This window comes from Osmia bicornis, chromosome 14 (assembly GCF_907164935.1).
Source record: "Osmia bicornis bicornis chromosome 14, iOsmBic2.1, whole genome shotgun sequence".
Taxonomy (NCBI): domain Eukaryota; kingdom Metazoa; phylum Arthropoda; class Insecta; order Hymenoptera; family Megachilidae; genus Osmia; species Osmia bicornis.
In genome coordinates this window covers 4,987,802-5,011,273 of record NC_060229.1, presented here as the reverse complement: position 1 = coordinate 5,011,273, position 23,472 = coordinate 4,987,802, and the positions used below count along the sequence as shown (strand labels likewise).

Genomic DNA, 23,472 nt, shown 5'->3' with positions numbered 1-23,472 from the left:
ACGAGGTCGTCTGCCTGGCAAAGCTTGGCATGATCCGCCACGGAAGACAGAGGTTTGTCTGTCTTTATCAGCCAGCCCAGGTAGAAACCCCTCGAAGCCCGGCTACGCGTCTCTACCATTGCCACCCCTCAGGAAAAGCCCAGAGGGTGACGGACGTCCCCGATTGGCGTGGCTCCCTCGAACCAGGGAGGACATCGTGCACCCCTATTGGCTCCTCACGAATCCATACTCGGTATTCATTCGTTGGCTCATTCGTCGACCCCACGATCCTTTCTCTATCTCCCTCTCCCTCTCTCTCACTTCGCTAACCCCCGTTGAAAGCTCGATGCAACTCACCCTTCGCATCGTCACGGAAATCTTTTCAATGCATTTCACCGCCAGCTTTCACCGTTCGCCGGATATTTTTAAGCAAATATTGTTTTTAATAAAAACGCACACTGGTCCTCGTTAACGGGGTCTGCTCGATGCCCATGATTCATAGAGGAAACGAAAAAAGATCTTGCATTTTCCTGGAAGCTGTTTGCTGTTTGTCTTGTTAATCGAGTTAGGTATATTTATTCCAGGATTTAGAAGCTCTTAAACACGAAACATTTCATTTATACCTCTGTTCCAAAAGTCTTGCGATTCCATTGGTAACACCTTTGAAAGGTAGCTGCAGCCAGGCGAATCATTGGTATCAAAAGAATCATTCGTTCGATCCTTCTGAAAGGAAAATCCAGAGTGACGAAATTCGTCGATCCTTAATCCGGTGGTAACGAAAAAAGGAAGAGGATCGATGAAAAGTGTCGAACACTCGGAAGGAACTTTCGCCTGCACTTTTAACGTCGCCGCGCTCTCCGTGTCGCCTTCGTCCCAATTGAATGAGGGATAAAAAAAAAGCAGGGTAGGAAAGAAGGTGGCCAGGCTGCACGGAGGAAAAAGACGAACGATAGAAGGTGACAGAGATGGACAGGGATAAAGCGTTCTCCTTGGGGTGTTGCAGCCTATGATCGTGTAACTAGATGGGCGTGTTTTTAGCTTGCTCTTTGCTCCGCCCCTGGTACCGCCCCATTGGTGGTTGCTGCTACCTACAACTCCTGACCTCCCTTCACCCTTCTGCCTGCAGCTGGAACCTTCGTTGGGTCTCGCCAGCAGCCACCGCACACACGTCAGCAGCGGCAAACGGCGCCTCCAACGGACAACGGATCGTTCGTGATCACCGTCGATCATCCTGCTACGATTTAACGTACCCTGCCACGAAATCGTCACGATTTCACGGAGGACCACCTCCTGGTGATCGTGTGTTAGAATTCGCAAGATAAATAAAGTTAGGACGACATCCTCCTATAAAATACGTGAACATTTCATCTGTGCGTTCAACTGACAGTGTTGTTTAATGAAGATCAAGCATCGTAGAAGAAAGTGATGAATTTTCTGAATAATTATTGATAGATCTTATAATGGCTGACTATCGGTGGACCAAGATACTCTAAGACCTTTTTAACGCGTTGACGAATCTTGATTAGAATGAAGAATAAGACTTACAGTTTTAAATGAGAAATTTTGGATATCCTGAAGGATTCAGTTTGACGTGATGAGGGTGAAGCTGGCAGAGGGGGAGGAAGTATCAATTCGTTAAAACGTTCAGTGTGTCAAGCATCAATGGCGAATCGCGGAGGATCGAAGCGACAGGACTGATATGCTGTTTTCGATAATGTCGACGGCCGATCCGAGAGACTTTTTGGAAGTGGTTGCCGACCTGTCGATGGCCGTCGCGTATCGTTATGAAGATCGAAGAAGCCTCCTCGAACCAGTGAAGACGATACTGCTCCTGATGCTGCTAGGTCGCGTTAGTCGAACAAATTGCAGGATCAAGTAGAGTCCTCGCGAGACTTGAACTCTGTCGTTAACTGGGCTTGGTGAAAGTGTTTAGGATTTAATTAGAAGGCCGAGATCAGATCACGGGGGTTGATCGTTCGAACGAGCTGCTGCAACATTCTCACGAGCTTCGTAAGTATTTCATTTGTAAAATAAATCCTTGTTTATTACAGACTTTCCTGAAAGGGAATTTGTTAAATTTGTTTTGGAAAATTCGTTTATCGAGATTCTATTTAGCTTCATTGGTGAAAATTAGTAGATTCACCCGCGTGTTTGAAGATTCAACAGTAGGGGAGGATTACGAGATGAACGACTTGGCACAATTAGCCAGATTTTATGAGCGGATGAAACGGAGAAGCGGCTTCTCCGCAGTCTGCCAACTAAACGGATTAAAACACCCGTCGCGTTCAAATACCCTCGCAAACTAGGTGTAATGCAAGTATCGCGGTCGCGAAACACAAATTTCATCTAGAATTTCCATGCTTCCTTCTCAGTTTATTGCAGACGAAATGACTAATTTAATTATAAACCTTCGATAACAATAATTGTGTCTCAAAAGGCCATTCAGTCATTTTATATTAACATTAATAAAAAGATTAGATAATCAACCTTATCGAACTTTAAGCTTGAAGATCATTTCAAAAATGCACCATGCAAATTTGAGCAACAAGATCGAACGATTCCAAGAAAGAAGGAAAGAATAGCGTGCTCCATTTCTATTCTCAACCAGGATCAGTATTCTAGCGACGGACCGCGGTGAGGTCGGTCGAGATCAAAGACGATTATCGAAACGTTTTCTAAACATCCCTGTCGTAACATGTATCGCAGGGAGAGAGCGACATATGTAAAAGTTTGATCCCTCGTACGACGTGTACCCTGGCGCATTTTAATAGTGAAACGAGCGTACAAGTGGCACTGGAAATTAGCGAACAATTAGCTCGGCCCGTTGATGTTTTATAAACAGCGTGCCTATCGACGGGGCCATTATTTCGAAGCATTCGTGCAACGCGCCAATCAAGGCTGCCTACCTACATCGTACGTGTATATACGCTAGTTACCTAAGTGGTTTGGCTCGAGTGTGTCCGAAGTATCCGAACAGTATTCGAGCGTGGTAGTGCTTAGGCTTTTCGAGTATCACGGCTTGGAAAAGAGGAACACGTTGGAGGGGTTAGAGAAGGGGTTCTTCTAGTGTTTCGTTGCGCTTAAAAGGAGGGGGGTAGGGAGGGATTTTACGGAGAGGGTTTCGCTGCAAGGCAGCTTTGGTGTTGCAGCCTCTTCAAACCTCGTGCAAACACTCGGGGACAGGGCGTTCGCCTGGTACGACGATTAATATCCCAATAAGGCCTCGTTCACAGGCCTCGCTCGACCAAGCTGCTTCGTTCTTTATTCATTGTATCGTAGCTCCTCCCGCGGGATAAACTGCCCGATACCAGGCTGCTTCCGTCACTTTTCTCTTTTCCTTTTTACTCCCTTTTCATTCGCGCAGCGCCTCTTCCTCTATCCTGCGAATGGATTATATTTTCTTCGTTCGCAAGTTTCCAGGAGTTTATTTTTTAAAAATAAAATATCACGTTTGTTTAATTGCCGAATGAAAATTGAATGATTCCGAAACGAAAGCATTCTCGTTCCTCCGTTGATTGCGATGCTTATCGAAATTGCAGACGAATTGATCGCGGTATCACAGAGAGCGAGGTTAATTTCATTCGTTAACGTCGAATTTGTTGCTGATCGTCCAAACGAGCGCAGCTGACGAACAAATTTTACAGCGGGCCCACGCGATTAGCATACCCATCACGGTCGTGCGGTGCGTCATTTATTTGCGAGAGGCCGGTGTCGAAACGCGGCTACACGACCGTGTTAATCGCCGGAGATTCGATCGCGTATATTACCAATGGCCAAGATATCGCTTTATTAGTCGATTTACGAGAGCTGCCCTTCGGCAATCGTTCTGGCTAAACGTCGAATTTTTTTAAATGAGAACTCATCAAAAATTTTCATTACTCCGTTGTGCTGAAGAAGGAAGTCGTTCCGGTTTCACGGAGACGATCGAACAATAAGATATCGTGCCGTAAAACAAGCAAAAATATGGATCTTTTTAATTGATCGTTTTATAATGTTCCTCATTGGCCAGCTCTTTTTAAGGAAATGAAAATTCATGTCGGTTTCGAAACGAAACGGTAGCTCACCAATATTTTTCCACCGTAAATATTTGAGGTAAGACGTCGAAGAGGGGGATGAAACGGCGGAGAATCTCGAATCCAAGGGAGCCACCACGTTTTCCTCTTTTCTCCTTTTTTATTTCCCTCGCTCTGGATGCTGCGAGCAGGCATTATTACGCTACTTGATTTCGCATCGTGCCAGCTGTCTCCGATTATTCGCCATAGAAATTTTCGGGGATTCGAGTTCAAAGGGGACCCCGCGGTCCTCCGCTAATATTTGAGGAGGCTCGCTAGTCCTGGGCCTTACCGGATGTTAAGCTTCTGTTGTGCTCGCTCGAGATTCTTTACCTTTTACTCGAGATTACAAATTTATCGAGCGTCCTCAGACGACAGGGTGTCCCGTTTGAAACAGATCAATTAATTGTCTTTATTTCTGATTACTCCGATGACCGTAAAATACAGTGAAGTTGTATAATATTTTAAGAGACTTCGTTGTATGCACCTTTGTTAGAGTGTCTCCCATCGCAAGATCACGCGAGCCCAAGTATTCCAAGTATCCGAAAGGGGGTTGAAACGCTTCCGGGACGCTCTAAGTTTTCTTCGAGTTGACACGGCCCTTTCCTCCATCCCCTAAACTTTCTACCAGCTGACACTTTGTTTCCTGCTGAGATTCATCGCAAGACACAATAATTCTTGTCCCTAACAAACGCCTTATTTCTCCATCTCCAAAATTGCATTGAAAAAACTACCCTTATAAAATTATATTTTCAAGTAGAATCATTATCAAAAACCCTGAAACGCTGAAACCTTTCTGTGAGTTTTCGAAGAATCGAGGATTCCGCGGGAATATTTCACGGATGCGCAGGAGGTTTCCCATTGCAAGTAGAATTTCAAGCTATCCGTGACTCGCGTAGACCACCCTTTCCGCCTGTTTTCCTTTCTCCGTTCCCCGTGGGCCCGTCTCGCGCCAAGGATCAGCGATAGTTGGCCAGATAGCACTCGCAGCGTTACAGGGCTTGCACCGTGTCTGGTTCTATACACCGGTTCACCGTTTCGTTGGTATTGGTGTCCCCGGTTGGCTTGTAGAAGACCGTAGGTGAACACGTACCACGATACCCGGTGTCCCGAATAGGTTTCTAGCGGTACGAAAACACGTCGGTAGGTGGGTGTGCCACGTTAGTCATTCGGGCCGGTTTTACCCCAACTTGAAACACCCACCTACGTACGAGACGTTATCTAGACCGTTTGCATCGGTGTGCGTCAGTCTACGAGGCCGAGGATGGGGTTGAAGGTGGTTGGTATCTTGTTGGAGGGCGAGAAATACGAGCTGGCCACGAAGCTCTTCCAAACGGGTTGCGTGCCACACCGATCGAGCTGCAACACGAAGAAAGAGCGTCAGAGAGGGAAAACTAAAGGGAGAAAGCGTAGCCAAGGGGGTTGCTCCGCCTGTTCGCACCCCCTTTCCTTTCGCTGTGCTCTTTAAAAAATTAGCTACCCGACGCGAACGAGAACTCGTCGCGACCACGGTTTTTATCTCGTCCCGTTGCCTTCCAGCGCGCTGCCTCGTCGCTTCGTGACTGCATTTTTCCCAGCGAGCTAATTTACGCGCGACGAAACAATCGGGGAATCTATATAATTGCCGAGGAGCAAGGTAATCTTGTAATCTCGCAAAGGAGCTCTCGGTATCTTTTTTTCTCTTTATGAATTCTGAAGTGTGTATTTTATTGAAACTGATTAATTCATAAAATTGCTGTTTCTATTTTCTTACCCTGTGCAAATTTCGTGCAGTACACTAACGAAAAATGTTGCAAGAGTAATCTACTATGATCATATGAATAATTAAATCAATGAATGAATTTTTCCAGTAGTCGAGTTACAAGATTGACGTTCGATCTAGATTTCCACGAGACCGTGGAAGAATCGACGAGATTGCTCGAATTCTTCCTGGCGATTCTTCTTTCCTTCTTTTTTTTCTCTTTTAATTCATGCGCGTGTAAATACGTCAAAGGGAGCGTAGAAACGTGCGCGACTGGCGTTACGAAACGAGCGCGCACCGTGGGTGCAATAAATCAAGATAAAGTTATGATAAACAAATTAGTCGGCGTTCCCGCCCCTCACCGGTGTTATTGTCTATCGTATATCTACCTACAAATTACCAGCCGTTCCGAACACCTCGGGGTAACTGGCTACTCGCTGCGATCCGTTCCCTTGTGGTGGTCACACGTACAGGGGTTGAAGGGAATTCGAAGGGTAACTCGAAATTAATGCACCACTTCCTTTCGGCGTAACCTCCAATTGCAGCGTACCAGCGTGCCCTTTATTTATTCGATGAACAGAACTTTCGGCCAAGGGACTCCGTGAAAGGTGAACTTCGTTCTCTTCCGAAGATCAATCTTCCTTTCTTTGTTCTTCGTACAGGACGATCGTGTACTCCACGAGTTTAATCCGTATAGGGTCTCGCGAGTGCCCTCGAAATATCTCAAGGAAATTCAGAGGGTAGAAATAAAATGTTTAATGTGCTCTTTTGATTGGATTTTTTCAAACAGCAAACGTCGAATGGTAAACCATTTCAACCGGCGTGCTGAAAAATTCATCGAGATGAATTTAATCGGCTTTCCCGTGCGAGGAGGATCAGTAGCCTATCCAATGAACCCGGGAAACAAGAATGGCTGCGGATACGCAGCCGCCTAGCATTGTTCGTTAATCCATGTAAAATTAATCGCCCGCTCCATTTGCCCGTTTAGCCGCGTCTGCAACGTCGAATTCTGCCGAAACAACGCGCGTGTAATTTTTATAAACTACCCTTCGTTAAACGTTTATCCGTCTAAACGTTCGGGTTTGTAACGCAAGGTGCCTTCTTCTCAGTTATTCATATCAGATGGAAGATACCGATTCGTTTCTGGTTCCAGTCGTCATCACGAAAGAACGATGCCATTAATTTCGGCGCGGCTCGAATTTTATAGTGGAAATATACGATTGGTGGGCAGGTGAAGCGGCTCGGCCGATTATCCCGCGTCGTTTACTTTGTCACGCTCGTAAAACACCCCGGCGTGTTCCTCGATGACCGTCGACGATTTTATTCGGAAACGAAAATGGTACTGCCGCGTCTCCGAATGAACAGAAATGGAAACTCGTTACCACGGTACGGCACAATGTAACTGGCCTTTCCATAAACGCGTTCGAAAGATATCGCGTCAAAATATGTATCGCGACCGAGTATCAGCTTGTAAAAACGCGAGCAAGAAATGTCAGTCCATTAAACTTAACAGGAAAAGCATCAACCGTAATAGGTTTTAATGGGAGAGGAAAAAAAGCAGGGTGGAAATAGGAAAGAACATTAAAGGAAATATTTGGGACGAGTGCCGAGGGTTATAAGTGTATAATTAATTTTTATTTGCTCCGTTTAATGTGTATTTAATTTGCGAAAGGGGAAAGAAGATTGCGCACGCTTGGTAAATAAAATTCTCAGAGATTTCTTATGAAAGCTATCGAGTGGACTGTACGATCATTTGTAAAATCCACGAAGAAATAAAAGAAAGGAAATTTGCATTCGTTTCGAGAAACAAACGACGCTGGTTGTTGCTCACTTTGTATTTTAATTATCGATCAAGATGCGAGACAAGAAAGGCACGCTTTCAGGAGACACGGGAAAATAATAAATTCCCATTTATAGGTGTTAACGTGATGTTGCATGGAGGGCACCCGGAGGAGTGTCCAGTCACGCTATGGAAATTATGACGTATTACACGATTGCCTTTTCAACGTCGCACGCGGCTTGCCCGTGCCGTGACTAATAAGCAGATGTAATGCAATTTAACACGCATCGTATTAACGCCTCTGTTCAAAGATGGCCAATTTTCAACCCTATACATATTTCATTCGTCTTCTAACGATTAGAAAATTTCCAGATCACGAAGTTTCTTTCTTGAATAATGATTTCTTCTTCTTTTCCTTTTTTTTTAAACGAGTTACCAGGCCTGCACTTCAGGTTCGCGGAACTATTATCGCGAACAGCAAGCTACTAATTACTCGGCTGCTTGGATTATCTCGATTAACTTTAATTAACCGGCCGGTTTTGAATGGACTTCCACGTGAACGCAGGTTGTTCATGCGGTATGCATTTATGCAAGAGGCGGGTAGAAGCAACGTGTCACCAATTTGCTGTTTTAATTTTTATACGAGCTTCCATTAGCCGATGACTCGGTTCGCGTCACCGTACGATACCTTGCACGCTTGTCGGATTAAAATGGATTAACGATTTCCTATTATTCCCATCGGGCCTATTCTAATTTTCCCTTTTTCCGCAATTACGGATAATTCAAGGAAGAGACTATCGTTTTATTCCACAGACTGTTGCTTCGAATTTCTTATTCGATCGCGGACAATAAGTCGGGTACGATGTAACATAAGTTTCCAGTGGGACCGGAAGTTCATGCTTATTCACTGAGCACCGAAAGGGCGGCCAAGTATAATTTACGTATAAATTAAACCGAATGAATCAACGGCGAACGATTAATAGCAATAGCTTGCGCCTGTGATAATAACAATGGCCGGCTTGTTTACGACCGGTAAACGAATATATTAGCTTTTTCATTATTCCGCCACGTGGACAGCAACGTCTATCGTGGGTTTACGATACCTGGCCACTCCTGGCACGAACGTTTGCCTTTTGTCTTCCGCTATCTGTTCCATGCGGATGGTTCAGAAAAATTCATTTCAAAGGCTCATAAAGAGCACGTGAAAGCGAGAAATGAGATTTGATAGGATTTATCAAAAATGTAATTCTGATGGACAAAGATATACGGGCAAAAAGGGTGGAGAAAGCGTGGAGGGTCGGAGGATGGATCGTACGAAGTAAACAGGTCGTGAAATTACCTTTTAAATATTAGATTATGATTAAATGTGTACCTACCTCGGAGGCACTAAACGTTCAGCATCGACCTCCGCCCACCCCCGTAGACCGGGCTCATAAAGCCGACGATGGGGATGGTTTATGGTGGATGAGACTCGAACCTCCCTCTCGAGGCTATATCGCGATATCAATCAGCTCTCGGCATCAGATAAGATTCGCTGCTCAGGAACTGTGCTTTTCAAAACGTGGATGAGCTTCCTCGTATCCTCGTAGACTATCAGAGGACCAAAAGAGGATCGTTGCACGCTTTGTCGTTCGCAAAATGGCAACTGATCATTATTTTACGTAAGGGTCTTACATTCGAGATACGTGTACCAAAGGTTTGGTAAAATTACAAAATGAATTCCTTCCTCAAAATTGAATATAATATAATCGGAATGAAAAATGTTGAACATCGATGGATTACAGAAGGAAATTACAATTCGTGATGAAGTGCGTGATACCGAGACAATGTCGACTTTTGTTCCCGGCTAATTGGCATCGTTAGTTCACCGAGAATCATAAATGCTCGCTGGTAGCACCTTTGCCAATAAATATCCCGACTCCCCCGTTAAAATTTAAAGGGCCCTTCACACGTGGACGAAGTCCGGCCGTAAAGGCTAGCATGATGGGCAGGTGTTTATATCCGGCCGGTGTTGCATGCGTGTCCATACATATGCATACGTATCCATAAAAAAAAAGCAACGATGCCCAGTGGGCATTCTACACGCCCACGCCCTCGCTGCTTGTCCGAAAACCTTGCGTCGACCATAAGCATATGCATTGCTCACTTAGTAAGATCGATCTAAACCGATATATATCTGCTAGTTGACGATAAACGCGTACGGTTGGGCTACGTGGCTAGCGTGTTTAACGTGTGTGTGTGTTGGGTTAGCTAGGTTGAAGCGTGCGTGTGCATCCGCAATTACGCGCAAGCCGGAATACGCGAAGGATAATTAATGCAAACGAGGTCGAGCCGGGGAAATTTCGGTTCGACGAGGTACCTGCTGCGAAGGTGAGAAGTGGAATGCTTGAAAAACAATATTTACGGGCCTGGCCACGGGGCTCATAATGCTCGCCCTTAGGAGATAAGGAAATTATTCGTGGACAAGTTGCTACGGGCGTGTTAAGGAGACGATATTGATCTGGCGGAGTTCGTGGCAGAAAAAATATCCGTTCGTTGTGCTGTCTGCCACCTTCGAATTCGTGATTCTCTATCTGGGAGAATAACGACCGTGTGTGGATCTGGTGAACGGTGTTCCGTTCGGACCCGCGCTCTCCACGGTCTCGCCTTTTTAATTTCGTGCGTTGAATGCGTGAATCAAGGTAGAACGCAGATTTTATGATTCTTTTCCTCTTTTTAATTGAAACCTGGAAGGATTGAAAAAAAATTATGAAATATTTTCTGATGAACGATTCAAAGAAGTACCAGCCGTTTTTTACTAAAAATATCCATGGGGCATTTATGCAGTTGTAATAATTAAAGATTAAGTTTCAAATTGATGTGCCATAAGTGCCATTTTGCGATACTTTTATGTAATGAAATCGCAGCCAATTGGGAGACACGGTAGGGAGGAGAAAAAATATTTTCACTATGGCAGTCAAGTTGAAAATTGAAAGATAATGGTTCAGAAAAATAGAGTGGTTGGTAGGACAGGAATATTCGAGGATCACAATGGATTTTCTTCAACGACAAACTACGCTCGAGCAGCGAAACGTGGCCACAGCTTTCCATGGTGTTCCCTTGGTATTGGCCAACAAGTAGCTTTCGCTCGAGTCCCCATACCATCGTCCCGTTTAACGGCAACGAGAACTTCCAAGTCTCCGGGGAGAGTTTGCCGACTAAAACCAACCCCTACTGACGATTCGAGGGGTTGCGCCACAATACAAGCAATAACACGTACCGCCTTCCTTCCCCCTCGTACCTCGTGTCCGTCGGCCCCGTTGCACGCACCCTCTCTTACCTTAATCGACGAAGGATGATTTGGTCTTAAATAAACTTCTCACCTCCATCGACGGAACACCGCATCCCCGTTCCTTCCACCCTACCAGCCGTTTATCACATAAATCGTCAAGTGGTCACTTTGATTATGGCCTCATCTCCTCCCCTCTCCATCCATCTTTCTTTATTCGCCTGCTATTTTTCGCCCTCGTCTCGAATTTCGAATTGAATTCGATTACGTAACACAGAGATCGTTCGAACCTCGAGGGTCTTTGCTTTATTGCTGACAGCTGATGTTATTTTATCTCTTATCAACGACACGAGTAGAATTTTTCCTTTTAACACGTTCCATGGTGACTAATTTATTAAATAACTCGTCGAAATTTCAATGCCAAATTGTACCTTCTTATTTAACTTCGGTTAACACAGCTGTAATTCAACGAATGCTGTTCCTTAATACAAAGAAATTAGTGTGATCTCAAATTCCATGTGCACACCTTTGTAGCCTCGTACAGAGGCGGACAAAGGATCGATCGAAAGACGAGCGGCGAGGTAGCAGGCGAGACGGTATTATTCATCAACGAGCGGAAACGCTTGGAAGGTAGACCGACATCCGGCCACGTGTCCCTGGCCGAGATGGACCAATGAGATTCGTGGCACGGAGGAAAGAGGCCAATCTCGTGGCCGATCGAGGCGAAGGTCCGAACGGAGCGTCGGCACGCGCCACCGCGATGGAATTATTCAAATGGAATTCACGAAACGGACCAGCTGCTGGATCAAAATTGGGGGAGTGGGTCGTATGAACCACACGACACTTTTTCTCTCTCGTACGCCTCTTTTCATTTCATTCCCTTCCGTTGTTGCCCGCTCGGTTGTGCGGTGCAGATTTCTGCCCGATTGGCCAGTCGAACAGTGTACCCTTTCGTTGACAAATTGTTTTATGCAAATGTCAAGTACCGGTTGATTTGGTGGAGCCTTAATGTCTTGAGTGTTTTTAAAATTAATTCGAAGGAGAGATTGGAATTAATTTAATAAATTAATTATTTTGTTTAAAATAAACATTTCTTTTTCTCTCTTTGCCTAGTTTGAAGTCAATAATCGTTCCACGAATAAATATAACAGACCGTTCGATGCGGTGTGCCTTTTCTTCCGAGTAAATCGTTTCTTCGAACGTTCAAGAACGGTCTCGATCGTGAAAGACAGCAGAGGGCGGAAAGTGAATTGCGACATTTAATGCGTAATATCCTATATAATCTTGTATGAAAAGCCTCGCGCAATGGTTCGTGGTAGAATAAAGACGAGAGAGAGATAGGGTGAGATGGAGACAGAGAAAGAGAGGGTGGTTTCTCGAGGGTGGCCAAGAGACGGTTAAAGGCATTGAGCCGTCCAAGCCACTCGCGAGAATTCTGAGCTCTCTGCTTCTGCGTCCTCTGGTAGAAAAGCCCCGGGGGTTGGGGGTGGCAGATGGCAGCCGTCCGACTAGTTCTTTCCAACACTTTAACCCGTCAGAATCGGTAGACACTTAACCCTCTAAAAAGGGGATGCGTGGGATCAACGATCGTGTCGAAGAATTTTCTTCCTCAAAATATCAAGTTATCAAATTCATTTATCCTCTGAAATTTCAATAACAATTCCCTCTAAAATAAAATTTCTTAATTTCGCGAGTTGAAAATTCATTTTCCTTACTGTTTAAAAGAAAACCAATATCCCTTTGGATATCGATGTATTTCCAGGGAACGTTGCTATATGTTCTCGATCAGAAATCGTGGAAGAGGTTCATAATTTCGTCGGATTGGAAAAGGGACGAATAAGAGAATGGAAAGGGCGGAGTGATTGAGACGCGTCGTAAGACAGGTTGAATCGAAGCCACTCGAATCGCGCAGGAAGGTCCCGGTAATCGATTCGAGTAGCGAGGAAGTGCGGTTTCGAGGGGCCACGAATGCCGGTTTGCCCGGCTACGAGTGTGTTGTTGGCGGATTTGACGTGCTTATCAATGGATCACCGATGTAATAGGCTGCACGCACCCCAAATCGAGCACATAACTGATATCTGATAAGGAACCAATAGCCGTGACGTGACTTGCGCGTCACTATTCATACCTCCGACGCCACGTGAACGTTCGTGCCGTAGGAAATTTGCTTCCCGGTTCAACGATATCCATGCAGAAAATGTAAAAATGTATTTTTCTTCGAAGGAAAATTGAAATCGATGCTTCTAAAGGTGTTTCGGTTCGAAAGGTTTAACCGACGATCTGGCGTTTCGAAAGAAGGCAGTTCCCGTCATTAGAAGGTTCGTTTTTCATCAAAAGAAAATACGATCCGCGTAGGTTGATCATTTTAGGGGTAGGTCGTTCAGAGGCAGGCTGGCACGCGCCACTCGAGCGTATCCTTCATTCACCATCCGATGATTCTTGAAGACGTGGATAAGTATGTCGTACGAGGCAAATGGCACGCAAGACTTCCGGTATGCCACCCCTATCCATCTTTGCAGTATCCCCAGTCGGTGTCGAGTTTGGTCCATTATTCCTTCGAGAATCGAGATCGCGATTGAATAGCGCGAACGGAAGCGGCGGAAGGGCGGTAGCAGACGCACGCCACCGTTTCTGTATGCGACGTGCCTGACGAAAAAAATCTCTATTGTAATGTACATTGTCTAGAACGGTGGGAGGAGACGGTTGGCAATACGAACTCGGATGTATAGAACTCTAAAAGGCTGGCAAACGCGACTGCGGTTATTTGAAAGCAGAATTATAGACTTCCATCGATGGTTCGTTGACTTTTCAGAAATTTCACGTTAAAATACGAATTTTTAATAAAATATTTTGGCTATGAAACGAAACGTTTAACGTTTCTCCAACGGTGGCTACTATAAAAGGTAGTATAACGTATATTTACCTCGAAGAACTCGAGCAAACCGTACGATCATTGCCTTCAGCGAGCCGATAATAATTTCATTTCCACCATTGTGAACGATTCCCATCGTGGTCCGTGGAGTTTCTACGGGCCAAAACGAACGCAACGCAAACAGGCCTGTGGGGTGGCTGAATGGGCCGCCAAGTGACAATGGCGGTACCAATTGTTTTCCTGACTTTTATCCCACTTATTATTCCGTGAGACTATTATGATCGTCGTTGGCGATCGTCATTATGCCCGACGAAGGCCGGCGATCTCAAGTTACGCGACCCCCATTGTCAGCGGGGTGCAACAACGACGCCGAAAAATGCGAAATGAACGCTCCACAGACGGCGAGCCGTAGAAACGCCCGCTGAGGCGATCGTCAGCTCGCGTTCGCAGAGGGCACGTGTGCGTTCTTATATTTAATTTACCGCGCCCTTTGTTCCTGTTTCTCGATAAACCGACAGCTTGCGAACTCTCTTTGTCTCAATTATTACCACTAATTCTTGTCAAACCCTTACTCTTCTATTTATTAATTTATTCAACAGAGGAGCAAACGCTTAATTTAGAACAAAGAATATTTTTGACGTTCTTCTAGAAATAGGATATTTTTTAATTAACCCTCGAACAGGGGTAGTTCGACTAGAATTAAACACTAGTCGATGGATGGCATACGACGAACACCTGAGACGTTAAAAATAATAAATTCATTTGATATTTTTGCAAATTATGATGGGATTAAATGAGGAACTTAGGGGTATTTCATAAGTTAACGAGGTCAGACGTGTACGACTGGAGGGCAGAAACGTAAAGGACGAATCAGTGATAACGAGGCGTTCCAGCCGGGATTGAAACGCCACAGGGTGAGGGGTAAAAAAAACCCCTGTGGACTGCGCAGCTGTGAACCCCCTGCCAATTCTACTCGACTCGACGATACGTCGAACTACGTGAATTCGAGATGCATCGAGCCCAGCGGGACTCGTTGCCATTTTGGAAAGCCGGCCGTATTCATACGGGCACGCACGTGGGCAACGATCTTTTTTTTTCGACCCTTGCACGCTTGCTCATACGCAGGGCTCCCTGAAATCACTTCGTTTTCGTTTTAAACAATGCCCCTTTTGTCAGTGGCTCTGTTTTCCCGGTGAGATTTTGTAGCCATTCAGCTTTTTCCTCAACGTGCCGCGAATAAAATGGTGAATCCTCCGATAACACAATCGTACCTAATAAATTGCATAGCTTATTAGCGAATATTCAATTTCCAATAAAGTATTTTTTTCTCAAACTGGATTCTATAGATTAAAGCATGCTATAAATTTTTAGAACGGGGCGAATTTAAAACGATTCGATGGGGGGATGGGTATCAGGACAAATCATAGAAAGTTCACGGTGTAACGTTATTCGACGGATAAAATTAAACTTCCGCGGAACGGCTGGGAAAGTTCCTTAAAATTAAGCCATTCCCCCAGAACGATTCGAGAGCAGTCGAGGAGCAAAGTAAACGGCGCACAACTGAGCGACTTAATTCAGAATACACCCGCCGGAATATACCGGTGGGGGCCCCTACTGATTCGCACGAGGCAACTCGCAATTTATTCCTCTTCGCCTCTCTTCACCGCTGCCACCACCGCCATCACTCTTCAATTAACTTTAAATCATCCACTCCGTGAATAGTACTTCTCGTAACGTGAAACTTCGAAATCGACTCATGGTGTACGGTTAAATTCCTAGAAAAAAATATACACTCTTGGTAATCATTTTTCTACCAAACTGATAAAACGGGGGCCATTTGATAGCCATCACAAAAATCGTACCTTGAAAACATTTTTCCCCTTAATTTAGAAAATTCGATGACACGTTACGATCGTACGAAGAGAAGTGGAAATCCTTAAAATTTCGCTGAGAAAGGCGACGAAGCACTTGGGGGCGATTAAGCGGGCTAATTTCGAATCGGCTTACGGGGCTCGTTGGTCGGGACAGAAAGGGCGGGTTTGTGGCCGAGTTATGGGACAGAGGATAACTCGAGGGGGTGTGTATTGTGCCTGCTGTCATCCTCAGTCGAGCTTTCGTTACCCCAAATGCTAATTATATGTCAACCGTTCACGCGCCATATCACGGAAGGCCGGAGAGTGTCAGGGATGGAACAATGAGGGTAGCTCGGCTAATGGGGGCCTCTTCCACACCGAAGACGTCGCACGGACCTCGAGACGTTCTAATAAAAATTACACGATGTCTGGGCAGCTCTCGCGCGAACGACTGCGAAGAGTCGACGCGAAGGAACAGCTTTTAATTCGATGGAAGGAAACGAGCTTCTTCTGTTTCTCCTCTTTGAACGCGTCCGGTGATGTTGAGAGACTGACAAGACAACACGGGTCAAGCAGGCGATGAGTAATAAAGTTAAGCGACAGAATTCGTTCGGGCCAAGCTTATTTTCTTATCGCCCACTTAAACGGGAAAGAACGATGGGCGTGCGACCTCATGAGCAGGTAGATTCACAGAAGGAGCCGGTGATTGATGCACCCTGAACACGCGAAACACCTATACGCCCACTTTTGCTAGCCTGATTGGGGATGTTCACATTGGGGAATAGTCGATTCTAAGTCAGAATACAAATTCTAATTGGATCCTCTGTTGCGGTGATAACGATGAGGTAAGCATAGGAAGAAAACGAAAGGTTGATCGTTAGGCGGTTGAAAGAGGAGATAATTAATGGGCCGACAACGAGACCGGGTAAATTTGCAAAGCCATTTCAAGTTCCTTCGAGGTACTTCAACTTTCTTTAGCTTCAGCTCCTCGCCACCTAATAGTTTACTGGAGGTGATTGAATTCTTCGGACCATTTGTAACCGCATCGGTAAACTTTGCACATTTAACGCCAACCTCACCTGAGAGAATCGCGAGGATCACGATAGGGGGTTGGCCGTGTTCATCGAGTGGGTCACGGAAGCCGGATTTCGTTTCACCCCTCGTATCGACCACTTCTCGGAGAAACAAAAATAGGACGTCCTTCGTTTCAACCAGACGTGTCCAAGAATTCACCCTCTGAGTAAAAATAGATTAGGGTATTTTAAACAGGTTCGCTTTGAAATTTCATAGATTTTAAAGAGAGAGAGAGAGAGGGAAGGTTAATTCCAGCCAATAAAAAAAGAAAACAAAATGATCCCTAGAGTGTACGTCGGCCATGCTTCAGCCGCGATTGAAGCAAATTGGCGGAATTGTCGGGTGCCGCAAGGAGCAATACTGATTACCTCGACCGCTCGTTAAGTACTGTAACAATACTAGCCCCCACCACGTCCCTCGCCACTAACCCCTCTCGTGTCACTTTTCCAAGGGTGATAGAACCAACGACCAATCCTGTCGCCTCGATCCCCACTGAAAACGCCGGGTTCGGTGTCTCTTTCTCTCTGCTTCGAGTGCGACGGGTTAGAAAACGCGAAGCGGTGATAAGCGAGGAAGAGAGAGACAGATACCGAGTGAACCACCTCTGAAAAGTGCTAGGGACAACGAAGGGTAGAAAGAGATGGACTGAAGTGTTCAGTGCAAAAGGGAGAGGATATTTGAATAGTAAAAGAGAAAACAGGGTAGAAGATGGGAATGTAACGCAAAGGGCGAGAAGGGTAGGACTAGGAAAAGTGCAAACAGTGATTGGAGAAACCTGTGAAATAAATAATATTAATTATATGGATCCTATGTCCTTAAAATGTTATTTTTTCGTCATTGGATCACTAAAAAGAGAAGAGCAGGGTTAAGAAACAGAAAGGTGTTGAAAAGAAAGTATGTAAGGAAGACGTTCGATAAGGGTAGAAATCAAAGAAGAGGGGATTGAAGTCGGAGCTTACTTTTACGAGCACTCGAAGGTACATAATCATGTCCTTTGTCATTTTTTCGTTGACAGTTGCGCCGTTCCATGGCGATAAAGCCCGACGTCTACGCTTTTCTATAGGTCATAGGGGCGTTTCGGGGGTGCGCGAGGAGATCGTTTCCCTTCTCCAGTCTCGCTTCTCACACCGGGGTTGCTTTTCCGCTCCTTGTTCCCTTGGTTATTAGGGCTGCCTTTAGCTGCGGGACAATCGAAAGGTACCGGCTAATGGGCGGAGCTTTTGGGCAGGACCACTGCATCATATTCCACCCTGTCGAGGGGTTCGGTGTTTCCATCGTTTCTGAAAGCATGCATTTTTCATCTTGATCAAATACCACGTTCACTCTGACTTCGGATGTTTCGCTGTTTCGTATGAAATTTTGCGTAAGCTCTAAATTCTTCAGGGTGTTAACCCTTTGTTTAATTTACCTTTTAAACAAAAATTTTTATGATATCAATTAAATATCATTCTCAAGTTTTTCACCTACTTTCCTTTCGATATTCTGTGCCCAGGAGAAGCCGTGAACTTTCTTGAAACGGAAACGAGCGTTCCACGAAGCTACCCCCAACCAGTCCTATCCAATTCCAGCCGTCATTCCAAGTCCAAACATAACGCCATTCTTCGGGGCAAACATTTCTACTTTTCCACGTGCAAACCTCCTGTGATACCTCGACGAAGCTTGCTCTTTAACTGTGCTGACCATTTCGCGACTCATTCAACCCCGTCATTCATCCCCCTTTTTCCATGTTACACATGCTTAATGGCTACCTGTATATTCATGCTGTTTTACGCGCGAATCAACATTCAAATTGCGTACGCATAGGTAATTAGCTTGACGCAAAGTATCCCTTGGTCGTCGATAAAATTCATTGACCGCTTGAAAATTTCGGATTTTTCATCGAAACGTGTTTTAGCCGACGTTAACTTAAGGATGAATTCCCTCGTCGTCGTTTGCTAGCCCCCATCGTTCAATGGCGAATGTACTTTTTTTATGTCAACACGAGGGCCAATTGAGTGGATATAATAGCGGTACCACATGTTTCACTCGGATTCGCCGACATGTGGGTTCCGTCCCGGTTGCTCCATAGTCGTGCACTAAAACACTAATAGACTTCTGCGAAGGGAGGATCGAGCGGCCACTAACGACGCTCCTCGAAGTCATCAAATTGATCGCCATGATTTAGGTTCTCCCCCATTGCTCAACCGATGAAGCCTCGTGTACGCCGCTTGTCACGCTAAGAATTAGACTAGTCGTTTCGATTAGGACTATTTTTCAAAACCGACTCGCATAGAAATTCGAGGGTAAAAATGATTAAATTATTGCAAAAGTTGTTCAAGGCGAAAAATAAATTAACCCTTCCATCGTTTTAATTCCAGGCCTCTACCATGCAACCGTTCTCGACCGGCAGCACAATGGCGACTGAAACACCGACCAGCCTCCCGCCAGAAAGGGTTACCTCGCCGGCACCCTGCAAAAACCTGACCTTCTCCATCGCGAAGATCATGGAACCCGACAAACGTCTGACCGAGCAAAGCAATCAACAGACGACACCTCAACCACCGCCACCATCGACGACGACACCGACCATGTCAAGTATCCTCCAACAACCCCCGAGTCTACCCTCGCTGACGTATTCCGTTCACCTGGAATCGGCCTTCAAGAAGTACGTTCCAACGTTGAGGCATCAGAATCTTCTGCAACCCTACTCGCTCCTCTATTACCCGAACTCGTTGCTCAGAGCGTTTCCAGCACCACCACCCGCTGCGCCAACGGTGCCTCAAAATTCACCGTTGCCCACCGCCATTCAGGAAGCCTTCTCGAGGGTGAGCCTGACGGAGACCTCGGCCGAGAGTCAACGGGGTAAGAAGAGTCCCGCGCCTCGGAGCAGCGAGCTCAGCAGCAGCAATAAACAAAAGACTTTCACCTGTCCGGAATGCGGCAAGGTGTTCAACGCCCATTACAACCTGACCAGACACATGCCGGTGCACACAGGGGCGCGTCCGTTCGTCTGCAAGATCTGCGGCAAGGGTTTCCGGCAGGCGAGCACCCTCTGCAGGCACAAGATCATCCACACGGCGGAGAAACCGCATAAATGTCCGACCTGCGACAAAGCTTTCAATCGTAGCTCGACCCTCAACACCCACAGACGTATACACGCGAATTACAAGCCGTTCGTCTGCGAATACTGCAACAAGGGCTTCCATCAGAAGGGCAACTACAAGAATCACAAGCTCACCCACAGCGGCGAAAAGGCGTACAAGTGCACCATCTGCAACAAAGCGTTCCATCAGATCTACAATCTGACCTTCCACATGCACACGCACAACGATAAGAAACCGTTCTCCTGCAAGATCTGTGGGAAAGGATTCTGCAGGAACTTCGATCTGAAGAAACACATGAGGAAGCTTCACGATACGGGACCACCGGTGCTGAACGGTCTGGGTACGTCCGCCCAGAGTCACAACCAACAGTCTGGTTACGCGTCCGTTCATCACGGACCAGCCTCGTTCGTTAGCCCGTTTCTGCTACCACCGCCAGGATCTACTAGTTATCTCAGCAAAATGTTGTGACAGGGTGAGAACATTCATTACCCGAGGAAGAGTCAATGTCCTATGATCCTTGGTCCACCCTGCTACACAGGAGACATCGGCCAGTTGGCGCAACCGTCGAAGTGAAGAGGATCTCGATGATATTCTTAACGATGCTCGTGGTTAATGAGAATTTCAGACGTTTGAAACGAGTTTTCATTGGAACACCATGAATTAGATACCAAAGAGACTATGGGGAATATGCGGCGTGTACGTGTTACTGCACGGTTTTCGAGACAATCAACTACCTCATCTACAGCAAACGAATCGTAGGGACGAAGATTATTCCTGTTTTTATCGTAAGACTAGTCTCCGTTTTCTCAGTGACGCGTACAGAGGGTCCTCGAAATGATTTCTGATCGAGACACGACGGGGGAAATATTTAGAGAGAATATTTCCTGGCGGAGAACGGATGGATACGTTGTATTCCGAGCTCACCAATTCACTGGGAATCGTTGCACCTGTATCGGATCAATCCCTGTCCATCGTTCTTTCATCGCGTACTCGGAAGTTTCGTGGTTTAATCTGTAGCTACGAAAAACCGATGACATCGAGCAAAACCGTTCGATAAATCACACTGTTCACGCTTTGATTAACACGTTCTGAAATTGCGGAAAATCTTTCCACTTGGTAATTCTATCTCCGATAAACCTGCTGCATTATATTTCACGATATTCGATTATTTTTGTTGGAAACATTTTTAAGTTCCAGTAGAAATATTCAAAGTTTATCTCTCTTTCGATACAGGTGTGTTCTTTCAGAAACTATGGTGTGTCTAAAAAGTAATAGGACTAAAATTATTGTTGATTTAAAGCTTGCTTGTTGATTCAAAATTTCACAACTTTTTAGATACACCAGATAGATTCTTAATTTGGAAAATCAAGCAAACGTGACAATGGCGAAACCGTTTGGCAAACAGGACGAATGATCGAATTAGACGACTCCGTCGCGTACAATCACGACGGGACTATGATATTTTAACCGAACGAGCAGTTGCGAGATTGCTGCAAAACATCGAGCAAACATATAACCCCAGAAAGCAAATAATCCGGCAGCATCGAACGAAATAAACCATGTTTGGGAGGTAAATCAACAGAGGAGAGAGTCCAGACACCGTGGTGGCTATTGGTTATTGGAAACCGGTCCCCCATGATATCGGGATTAATCGTCGCATGGAAGCTTAATCGATGGTATTCCGCGAGACACGATTACTTATTTATGTAAATAATTGTAAATATTTGTACCTGCGACAGAGGGACGATTAAATGGAAATTGTACGAGCTTGTTTCACGAGCGTGCCGTTGAAACGAGAAGTAACACATAGATTTTCAACGATCAATTTCTTTGTTCTCGTTAGACGAGTGCTTTAATCTTCGTTCACTCGTGATGAAAAAATAAAGAAGCTCGAAGGTAGGGGCTTTAGAGCAACGTTCTAAAATTTAGTAAATGTATACACTCACCAGTCAATGGATGTAAGATTTTTAACAAAAGTATCGATTAAATATAAAAATGTCTATTATTCCATTTATTAAACGATGCGTACATTTGATATAATTAATTGACTGGTAAGTCTATACATTATCGAATGAACACATACACGTTGATCGCATATTCTATTTATCTTTAGGCGAAATGTATAAAATTCGGTGTGATAGTAGCTTTTAAGTGACGCGTAGACACAACGAGCACAGTGTCGTTGGCCATTAATAAATACCGTGTTGTAATTATTCCGTAGGACACGTTCAGGATCGTTCGTGGCCATTGCGATTTAATAAACGATCGTTTTCACGAGCTTTTGCGATAGAAAGTGTTAAATGTTCGGTTCTATGCATTTTTATTTACGTCTCCAATATTCGACAAGCAATATCGTTTATTTTATTTTTCAATTTATATATCTATTGAAAATTCTTTCCTTCAGTTCGTATCTCGTTTTCCTTTTCTAACGAATTTAGATAAGCGTACCGAGGATGAATTAATTAAGCATGATTAAATGGCGAAGATAAGGGAAAACAAAACGTTATACATGTAGATAATCGGTAGAGTAGATGAAAATGCATATGTATGTGTCCCCTTATTGTAAATATGAGTTGATCCAATGCAATAAAATCATCGATACCAATGAATCGTTTCTACTTTTCTGACCTATTTCTAAATTCCTTCGAAAATAATTGAATTATAATTCAATAAATACCAAAAGTAAATTATATTCTTTACCAAAACCAAGTGTTAACATAATGGCTGTCTAAAATATAAAATTCATAGTCTCTGCTAATCCGAATTTTCAAGTTTATCGAGTTTCTTGGAGCAGAATCGGCAGCCGATTCTGCGAAATCTTCGTAGCATCGATTTGCCGAGGAAAAGAAGACTTAACCCGGGGTATAATGTACGTAACGAGGGTAGGAGAGACCTAATCTCTCGTTCGCATCATCTGTTCGATCCCTAATCTACTGGCTAGCGGAGAAACAGCCGACCCTTGAGCACATCTCGTGCCAAGAGCAGGATAGAGAAGAAAAAGAGTATCGGCAAAGAGGGTGACAACGTGGGTCGCATCATTTGCTATTAAATTCGATGCAATCTGTCGTCCGTTAGAAAGAGGCGTCGTAGAGGCACTATCAATTGCACGGGAGGGAGAGGGTGGAGAAAGTTAGTCAAAGGTTGGAAAAAGAGACGGATCGATGTGTATAGAGGGTGGTAGGAAGGTTGAGGTATCGAAGGACACCTATCAGACCGACAGAGAGGGTGAAACGACGACGTGATTCTGTTCTGATTTGCGAGACAGATATCTCGTCGGCCTTCTGATGTATCTCTGCAGAATCTGTCCTCCATCCATTAAATCGGGCGACTCATCCGACCAACGGCTCACCCTGTAGTCGCGCTCCCTTATCAAACGTTGGTCGTTATGGTGTAGCCTGTCTATAGATAGTATATCTACCTCGACGTACGTGTCAACAAGGAATTTCGTGTTTCCGGGTTGCTGGCTGAAATTGCAGTTCGAATTGCTACCCCTGGATTTGCGTCTTGAATGCAAACTAATCAATACGGGAATAGAAACAGCGATATCAATGAACAAAGAGTAAGTAGATAATTTAAAAAAAGAAATCTGATAAATAAATTTTCTAATCTACTAAGCGTTTATTATTTGAAACTGTTCGAATTCAGCCCTAAAAATTTCACGAATTCACACCTCTTTTCTCGTCGACTCACCGAGGCACGAACGATGCTGAAGAGTGTTTCTTAAAAACGACAGGAAGTCCTTAGTTACCTTTCAAGAAAGGTGTAAAAGA

At 44.9% G+C, this 23,472-nt stretch overlaps 1 protein-coding gene across 1 annotated transcript; it reads left to right on the top strand.

Moving 5' to 3' along the window:
• The first annotated feature begins 1,148 nt into the window (after nucleotides 1–1,148).
• LOC114875914 (fez family zinc finger protein erm-like) lies at nucleotides 1,149–22,249 on the top strand. The gene is made up of 2 exons (XM_029186758.2): nucleotides 1,149–1,989; nucleotides 18,977–22,249. The coding sequence occupies exon 2, from the start codon at nucleotides 18,986–18,988 to the stop codon at nucleotides 20,168–20,170; it is 1,185 nt and encodes a 394-aa protein (XP_029042591.1). The 5' UTR covers nucleotides 1,149–1,989; nucleotides 18,977–18,985; the 3' UTR covers nucleotides 20,171–22,249.
• The last annotated feature ends 1,223 nt before the right edge of the window (nucleotides 22,250–23,472 follow it).

Excerpts from the sequence above, each read along its gene's own strand:
- LOC114875914 (XM_029186758.2), top strand. The coding sequence starts at position 18,986 with ATGCAACCGTTCTCGACCGGCAGCACAATGGCGACTGAAACACCGACC.